The sequence below is a fragment of the Ylistrum balloti genome, unplaced genomic scaffold, assembly GCF_031769215.1.
Source record: "Ylistrum balloti isolate Yb309-2 unplaced genomic scaffold, AGI_CSIRO_Ybal_v1 Utg370056, whole genome shotgun sequence".
NCBI lineage: Eukaryota > Metazoa > Mollusca > Bivalvia > Pectinida > Pectinidae > Ylistrum > Ylistrum balloti.
Window position 1 is genome coordinate 1153866 of NW_026782106.1, and position 9967 is coordinate 1163832.

The window sequence follows — 9967 nt, forward strand, 5'->3', positions numbered from 1 at the left end:
TCTCGTTACACGCGGGCATATCAGAAGCAGTAAAACAATGGAGACGTGGGTTTACGATACAGGATAACAAAAGACTCGAGGGATGTTAGTCATCAATTGCAAACAGCATTGAAATTCGTGAAAGTAGAGAGCCTCTAAAAGAAAAAAAAAAAAAAACACACAAAAAAAAAACAAACAAAAAAACCCAAAAAAACCCAAATAATAATAATAATAATAATAATAATAATAATAATAAAAAACCAATCTTGACGGTTGGAAGGTTAAAAGTTTTTATAACTTCATTCAATAATAGAATCATGGAAAAAAATATTTATCATACATTTGAAATCTTGAATGAATTGTTTTCCTTTTATATGTGATTTTATGAAATTAGTCTTAAATGGTTTTATTCTTGCGAGCCAAGGCGAGCAAAATTTAGTGGAGAAGAGTTCAATGTCTTTTTATCACTTTACTCAGAAAAGTTCCATTGTTACAGTAAGAACAAAATGTAGTGGATAAATCCAACATTGAGTAACAGTCGGTTAACGAGATATATCTGTTCTACGTTAATCATACACACTTATTAGATGCAAATATAAAACTACTTAATGTGTGATTATTAAAATGCAATCATATGCATAATGTCGATCAGACAAAAACGATATATGTATATATATATTTATATAAACAACAACAGAATTAACAGATGATAACGGCTCTCTTTTTGGGCAATCTGCGGTAGGTACAGCAGAAAGTAAGTGGACGATTTAAAACGCCAACGAGCACGCCAAAATACAATATATTTGACATTTTGTAACAAGATATTTTGCCACCCAGAAATAAAAAGACAGCATACTGCGACAGGTTCACAAAATGAAAACCTCCTCCAAATACATGCCAAGCGGACTGCAGTCACTGGAACGCCCCCATTCATGCCATATGTAATATGTGAGCAATTTTTCCATCAATAGACTTACTGTTTTGAAAATCTACTATTCAAAGCACTAACCACGATGAAGCCATCACGAAAATGAGGAACGTTTATGAAATCAGAAAACTCACAAACGAACATTTTCAGATGAAAAGCTACATAACGATACAATATTGTATATTTTTCAAAGGAAAGGTCTAGTATGGTTACCATTGTCATTTTTCGAATATTTGACAAAATAATTTTTACAATAAACAAGGATTTATTTCATTTCGTCGATATTTCCATCGAACTCTACGCAATCATCTATATGTAAATATTTTTTTGTATTGACGCACTTTGCTCCACTGTCTTTACAACAAGAAAAAGCCAGTCGAGGGCGTGGAGGTCAACAGCAATTATTTGTACTGCAAATAACAGGAGACATAAAATTTAAAATCCTTTCTGTGTTGATGAAACAACTTTAAATAGTCAAGTCAAATACTGTTCCGTAAATAGGCCAACCTTACTAGACAAGTGTATCTTGTGTCGCCATAAGTTCCATTCCATGTCGTGGCGACACGCTGATAATTGACCGTGGGTAGTTCTAATTGATAGAAGAGGATTTCACCTATTGGGCAATTCACCTTTTGCATTAAACCATTCAAATCTTCAAAATTAATATATTTTCATTTACAAATACATTTTAATCAGGTGAATTTCATATTTCATCGAAGTCAGCTCAACATTACGTACAATAGAAAGACACTGCTCATCACGGTGTAAATGTAAATTCAGCTAGACATGTTAAAGAATTGATGTAAAGGGTAATTAAACAGTTTCTTATATCAACATTATTATGATTATTATTCAATTACGCAATACAATATTTATGCAGTCAGTCTCATAATTGATATATTAACTTATTAAGTGCGGTTACACGAGTATTCGACGTTTCGGTAATATTATTTAGCCAATTATTTTGTGACGATTTCTACAAAGATTTAAAGTTATTTCAGAATATCACTAGTTGCCACCAACTGTCAAGACACCGTTGTACACTGTTTGTTCCATACTTACGCCATAAATTTGTGAAAATGAAAAAAAGACTAAGACACTTTAAAGAAGTTAATTGTTTTTATTGATATGTATGTATTGCATAGTTAAATCTATAAATAAAACATTTAGAAAATAGCAGTTTATTCCATAGAGAATACTTCTACACAGCCAATGTAGTTAATCACAAATATATCACAAATTATCACATACATCTTTGAATCATCATCTTTTAATTCAAAGTATTCTGATAATCGACAATCTTAATAATCCATTCTGATAATATATTAACATTGTAACAAATAATGATAGAAAACATACGATTTGTAAAATGTCTTGCTAAGTTGCTATCTTATAGCATGGAAGACGAATATTTCAACAACCAACAATGAGATTATCATTCAGTGAATCTAAAATTTGAAAGTGAGTAAATAAGAGAAACTAATCGACATTATATGATAACTAACCTTTAGTCAGTCAATATTTCAACAATTTATAGTGATGTTCTGAACGTGTGCAGCAACATATCAAGGCACAATATAAATGTTAATAATGAACATTATTGTAAAAAGTAGCACTAAATTGGATTGAAAGGCCTAACGTGTTATACCGTACGCCTTTGTTTGTTTTCTCAGACATGCTGATAATATTTCATAGACTATAAATCGGAATGCTGCTCAATTTACCAGGGCCTCCACATGTCCTCTTGTTTATTTGGCGACACAGAAATATTAAAATGATCTTCGCTGCGTTCGTCTGTCCTGCTTCTGAGCGCCTCGCCCTGAACATATATAACTGGTTGGTCATTGATATTAGTATTAGGTTGTCCGTAAACAGGCACTGGTTCCTTCGGCCGAGTCGGAATGCTGGGAACGGCGGGAACGGGTTTGATGGCTTGAGTCTGTACAGTGTTTAAAGCCTGCGTACAGGCCACAGTTACTGGAGCTACTGCGGTGGAAACCTGTGTTGTTAACGCTTGTGATTGCAACATTGGAATAACAAAGTTATTCATGTTTCCATTGGACAAGAGATTGGCAGGAATAATGAACGCCATCTCTCCTGTTGACATTTTGGTTGGTATAAGTTGTACACCGCTGACAAGCTTCTGTACTTGCATGCTTGGTTGTTGCTGTACCGTAGATTGTGGTTGGATTGCCTGAATTTGAACCTGCTGCGGCTGTTGCACGATTTGTTGTTGAAGCTGTTGTACGTGTTGTTGCTGTTGTTGCTGCTGCTGGAATTGTGGGATTTGAAGAGATTGAGTGTTTATTAATCCTTGCACAGGTAACGTAGCAGTGGTGGTAGGAATAGTGGCACTTAAGGTATTTGCTACAATTGATTCCGGGGCTTGAATAGTAAGAACCCTGTTATCTATAATATTTGTTCGCATACCATTCGGAATAACATGTTGAACGACATTGTTGTCTGGAAGTGGCGTTTGGTGAGGATGGTTTTGGATATCCTCGCTTTTACATAGGACAGTGGTTTGAGGTGGTGACGACCTGAGATTATCCAAACACTGAGATGAAGGTACTCGCGATGTTTGTGATGAAGGTTCTGGATTCACCATACAATTGGCGAGGTGGTTAAGAAGCTTTGACCTCACTTCTGCATCCGATCCCTCCATTGATCCAAGAAAAGAACTTACTTCAGAAGCACATTCATTATATCCTAACCTGTATTTGTTGATCAGAGAAGGATCGCTTGTTGCAAGAGCTACAAAAATGAAAATATTAAAAATTAACTTGTGTTGATTTCATTGTTATTAAACAATAATAGCTTTATCAAAATAAGCATGCCTGAATAAACATGAAGATACTAATATGTGAACATAATCCTGAAAAAGCACAAGGATCATAAGACCATGTGTTCTAGAAGAGTAAGCATTTCCTGCTTTATCGACGAAATCTGCCATGTAAACCTTGAGCAATTCAAGTACGTAATGTCACGTTCTCAAATGAGAACAAGGTATACAAAAATACTTCACTTAACCATCCAGCAACGTTATCTTATTGTAACCCAGATTCATTTAAGTGTCAACGCATACAGGTAATGAGGAGAAACAGATAAGAAACATACCTGAGAATTGTTGCTTCTGTAATGTTCGAAGATGTCGCACAGTTATCTCTAGAATATCAGCCTTTTCCATTTTATTCTGACGAGCTCCCTGGAATAAGACAAAATTATCAATCATGCTATAATGGATTCACGGTGATAACAATGACCCGTTTCTTATACAACGCAGACAATCATAACATCTTGCAGTTTTGTCACACTTGGTGATAAATATCTATCAAATAAATAGGCTCAACTATCGTCAGGATTTCAAGCACAAATATTATAGAAAGATGCATTAATATGTTTATCACACCAGATACAAATGTATGGCCGGTCTATACAATTCTCCATTCCAGATCTGACGACAAATCATAACGACGTACATGGTTGAATAGCCAACACTTAAGTACTAATGTGTTTTAACTCTCGTCAATTAACAACAAACTACCCAATTGATGTCCTGATACATACAAAAAATATTTCCTACATCGTTTTGACTTAAATAACTGTTAAACTCAGTTTCAGATGAACATCTCTCTCCTTTTTGAAAAATTACTTTTAAATTTTCAGTAGAATTGCATTATATATCCATATATATATTAAGAGATTGCAGTACTCTATTGTGATAACCGACTTTATAGTCGATGAAATAAATATTCATAATGGTTCTATCTGTTTATTTGCTATGATAAGACACATAATGCCACTGCTGTATAAATGTTAGTACCGGAAAGATACGGAGATGTCTTATGACAGTTCCGTCCTTCAAGATGTAAAATGTAGGTAAAAAGATGAAAAGGTAACCTCAGCAGTAACACAATACATATTGTAATTCTTAATTCAGTGTACATCTGTATTTCATAATTCGATTATATAAAACATGTTTCCTTACAAACATACATCGGTCTTGCATTCATTTTTAAATAACACGAAGTTTTCTGAAACTTGTGGATTTTTTGTACAATATATAATAGATGATATTACATGTAGATTCCTAGAGTGCGAGTAAAAATGTTTCTTGTTAAGAATTGTGATTCTTTCTTACATCGCCGCATTGGCCAATCAAACGTGACGTTACAAGATGACGTGGATTGTTTTCATTATGGGGTAATTATATAAAAAGATTGGCCAATGAAAATCTTGTTTCATACAGAATCAAATAATAAATTCCTGTTCTATTTTCCTACATTAAAAAGAGTTTTGGAATGTATCCAAGTTCAGGAAAAGACTTTTCAAATAGATATGGATTGAAAGTGCCACTTCAGAGTTTCAATAATTTATGAGCCAAAAACTAATATATATCACATGGAAGTGATAAACCTTTGCAGATACATTTGAATAAAAAAATATTGTATATAAAGTGAGCTTTACTTTTCCTGTAAATTGTCTCACTCATAGGATTGCACTCACGATACACAAGGTGTAAACATGTTAAATATCAAACTCTATACATTGTTATAAAAGCCATTTAATTTGATTGAGGTTTAAGCAAACAACTTTTATATCAGGTATCTCGGATCTAAAGTCTTCTTACAAGGAAATACAGTACAGTATTGATTTCTCCTGATTGGTTCCTCATTCTACACCTAAATATGTTTTCTGCAGGCTGTAGCTTTGAACGCTGTCTGATAAGAGAAAAAGAGACGCGAGATTTAAATATCCTTAAAGTTGGCCTCTTCTGCCCAGGTAAGATACCTTGTTGAGTAATACCAGTACATGGCTTGTCAAAGTTTGCGAGCAGACGACCAGAAAAGTCGGCCGATCAGTCATGCGTGCCTTGTACGTGACAAGATAAACAGGAGACCGTGGGAAAATGAACCTTCTCCAGTCTTAGTGTAATTATATATAAACATTTAACGATGTCTAAAAGCATTTTGTTGGCGTTTGATACGATGGCATTGTGACACTTTAACTCACTTTTTCATATAATGTTTTGGCTAATTTTACCGACTTCTTAACAACTTCACATGATTTTTACTGATTTTTTCCCCTGCGATTTTTTTCCGACATCAGGGATTTCCCTTCACATTGTCTTACAATTATATTCACTGTCAGAAATGCCTTTTGCAATTCAGCCTAACGTAAGTAGCACAGTTTGATATGAAGGAAGAAGTAACAACTACGGGTTTAATAATAGGTTTCATTATTTACTCTATGATTTACTAAACTTAAATTTAACTTTTTGTTTTATACATTTCACTGTATCAGTGCTGTTACATCAAAGCCTCATTGTTGGACTGTAATCTGACTTTAGGGAAAATACTCGACAGAGATTAAAACAATACACAAAACCTTTAAACACGAAATCCTCAGCGACATTTTCATAAATCACTAAAACGTCCCTTCAAATCAATAATAAAACTCAATATTGGTATCATATACATTAATATAGACCCCCAGTAAAAATCTTGACCCATGATAACTGTATAATATATAAATTCTAATCCTCTCCATCAATCCAATATACCATGTTTATCATAATAACCCTCAGAGGCGGTCTTAAATATCAATAACCCTTAAATATTATCAACCCTGTTTGGCATCCTTATATATCAACAGTAACTTTCAGTGACAATCGTATGTATCAATAAATACCCTCAGTGTCAATTTTATATATAAACAATAACCCTCAGTGACAACCTTGCTTGCGAAGAATAACCTACAGGAAGTGTTACTGTCTTGTACATCAGCAATGACCCTCGGGGACAATAACAACAATATGCCTTGGTTACCTGAAGTATGGGTTACGCACATATCTGAGTTGGTTAATTAGAAACATTCACCTGAAGGTAATTTACCATATCATTTCATCGTGTGAACGTGGCACAAAGAAAGATTGTATTGAGGACCGCTGGGCCATTGATTCAATGAAGCTTGACGAATGGTACAGCTATATAATGTGAATTAGCCGTTTCATACATAGGACCATCGTTTCATACATAACACACGGAAGATATTTGATATATTCATAGATAATTGACACTGAATACCTATTTGAGATATATTATCGGATGAAAACATATTTCACAATATGAATCATATTAACCTTTCGTTGCTGGGGTAAAAATAGCATAAGTAAATAGGCTATAAGCGTTACGTATGCAATCGTCTATACACCAGCATTGATATGGACACAATCTGTACTGAATAAAAACACATTTAGTGTATCTTTAGCAATCGCAACGAAATGACTCTTTCTCCTCGTTACGAAAAAAGTGTCTCTTCATATCAAATTGATTATAATATCATCGAATTTATTATAAACAAAAGAGGATACGACTGGTTTTTGCCTATTTTTTTTTCGATACAAAGAAGATATGAAATAACGTTAGTGCTCAAAACATGTCACACACTTGTTGTATTGTTCTGAAGGGTGTTTACGTTTAAATAACGTCTTTGTTGTCTAGTCTCCCTCTTATTGGTTACATGACACCAAAACCCACAATCACCTGTAACAAGTTTGTTTTGGAAATTATATCAGATCTGATGTCTTTGTTGACAAAGACCTTTAAAATTTGAGAGATTATGTGTCATAAAAGAAAATTAATATCTATCAAAGGTTTCTGACTAAACAACATTCTGTTGGTAATATTGTATTTTAAGAAATGACGTAATGTTTTCTTAGAAGACTGCATCTTATAGCTTAATACAACAAGCATTTAACTATATAACAATATTCTCTCGTGATTTTCTTTTTCTATTTTGACATAGTATAGATAATTTATAATTCTTGAAAGTAATCAAGAATCAAAAAGTGACAACACAACTAATTGAAATGAGTTCCTGGCAACAATCTACCAACAGAGTACTGCTTCTCTGTGGCATTGTAACAGAGAAGGGATTCTCTCACCTCTTTTTTCATTACTTCAAGTAGTAGAGACTTCAACTCTGCCAGACTTGCATTGATTCGTGCTCGACGTCGTTTCTCCATGATTGGTTTCGAATTCTGAATAACAAGGAACAATCACGTGAAAACAATGAAGACAGTGTCAAATAATTGTGTTGTAAGGACGGCTGCCTTTCTATTCGCCATTTTGGGCACAGTTATTATACATTTGTTAAACAATGACATTTTGAAGGAATTTTACCATGGAACGACTTTAAATTCTAATCACTGCGGTTATTTTCATGATGACAAATGTCATTTACTAAACAGTATGTACAGAATTTACGTTATAATCAATACTTTCATCGATGAAGTCATTCTAGGCTTTACTGTTATATATATAAGTATATATATACTCTGTCGCCTTGTCTCAATAACAACAAACAACTATTCACGTCACGACATAAAAGTCTAATTAATGCTGGACCTACCTTTCTGCTCTCAGAAGCAGTAGATGATACTTTTTCGGACAGCATACTTTCAGTGTCTGAATCCATGGAAGACATATTTTCTTTTCCTTTCTTTGGTGATTTGGCCAGTCCACCATATCCCAATCCTATAGCAGTAAATACATGTTTGGACATGGGCAATGTCGCATACTTTTGCCTCGTGGGAAAGTGTATTGGCCTTGTCGTTCGGTGTCACTCAGCCTTCCGACACAGACACGACCCGTGCCTGCCCGCATTTCATTGGGTATCACCTCTGGAACGCGGACGCCCCACAGGTAAAACTATCATTCCTCTACAAAGCTTGTCAACAGGTACGAAGTTTGGCACGCGACACAGAGTGTGGGAAAGCCACGCCTCTTTTCTTACCTGAGTTTTATCACCTGGCTATACTTGTTGAATAGCTGACGTGATCCCGGAGATACTGTTCACGTCGGGGCACGCACTCATGGAGCGTGAGAAAGCAGGAAGAATTGCACACTTACAAGGCATATGATATACTAATAGGCATAAAAATATATGCGGCACGGTGACTATAGATGAAAGCAAACATAACATTTCTAGAATCACCATACGTTTCTTTGTGGCTATGCGAGATTTAAAGCACCACGTCTGTTTGTACGAAAGCTTATGTGTTTGATAGGTAGGAGATTTGTAAGTCTACAGGTCGGTGACCACTAACAGTTTCTGTTACATGTTTAGACGTTTGATGAACATCACAGAAATACATTACAGAATAATACGCTTGATTGATCTTTTTTTACTCAAAGACTGTTGTCTAGAACCTGTGTACCTCGCTAACAAGTCTGAATTGTCCTGTAAATGCAGTTTCTTAAATCAAAATGACCAATAGCGAACAAAATTATCATATCTTTGATACGTATCGTAATTAGAAAATAAAAAAAGATTGTAAGCCGGCCGTTCTATTTAGGCATTTCTGCCCCATGTCAGATCAATGTTTACACATATCCTTCCCGTAATTTGCAATCCGTGCGATTATTGGTCAGTAAACTTTTATTAACATTTTTCTCTATTCTTTGTCCTCTTCCAAAGTCTCCACAGCAATTGTCAAAGTAATGGCATTACGAATGAATAGCATTACCAAGAGAATATTTATTACTAGTGTTTGTAAAATTTGTTAATATGGCTTGACAAGGAAGGAATGAGTCATTTCGTACCTGATAAAGGTTGTCCGTTAGGTATATGTGAAACCTATCGAAGGTATATGTTTAAACATGACTTTATTAAGCTCACAAGTTAAAATCCAGTTAAAATTCAGTGATACTAAAATAAAGTAATAGTGTGGGAGCCTAACCTTACCTTTCAATATTGAAATCCTAGTTGATTAGAAGTCGAAATCCAAGTTCAGTGATACATAAATAATTAGTCATACTACCCAACCAGTTACTGTACCAAGCTTCATCCCAGGCTCCTTCCATATCTTGTACTATTATACCAATGTTACATTCCTATTGTTATGGTAAATACAGAAAAAAGTGGAACAACCTATACCTATTCGCCATCTTGACATTTTTTCCAGTTGGAACCCAATACCTCATTTATTCCATTCCCAAGATAAAAAAACGATTATACATGTATTAGGTTGTGAATAAAAAAAGCCAATCTCAGCAC

The 9967-nt window shown here is 34.5% G+C and overlaps 1 protein-coding gene across 1 annotated transcript; it reads right to left on the reverse strand.

Moving 5' to 3' along the window:
* Positions 1-2627: 2627 nt before the first annotated feature.
* LOC132549423 (protein hairy-like) lies at positions 2628-8473 on the reverse strand. The gene is made up of 4 exons (XM_060213358.1): positions 8321-8473; positions 7854-7949; positions 4025-4112; positions 2628-3661 (listed from the first exon to the last, which is right to left on the reverse strand). The coding sequence occupies exons 1-4, from the start codon at positions 8471-8473 to the stop codon at positions 2628-2630; spliced, it is 1371 nt and encodes a 456-aa protein (XP_060069341.1).
* Between the last annotated feature and the right edge of the window lie 1494 nt (positions 8474-9967).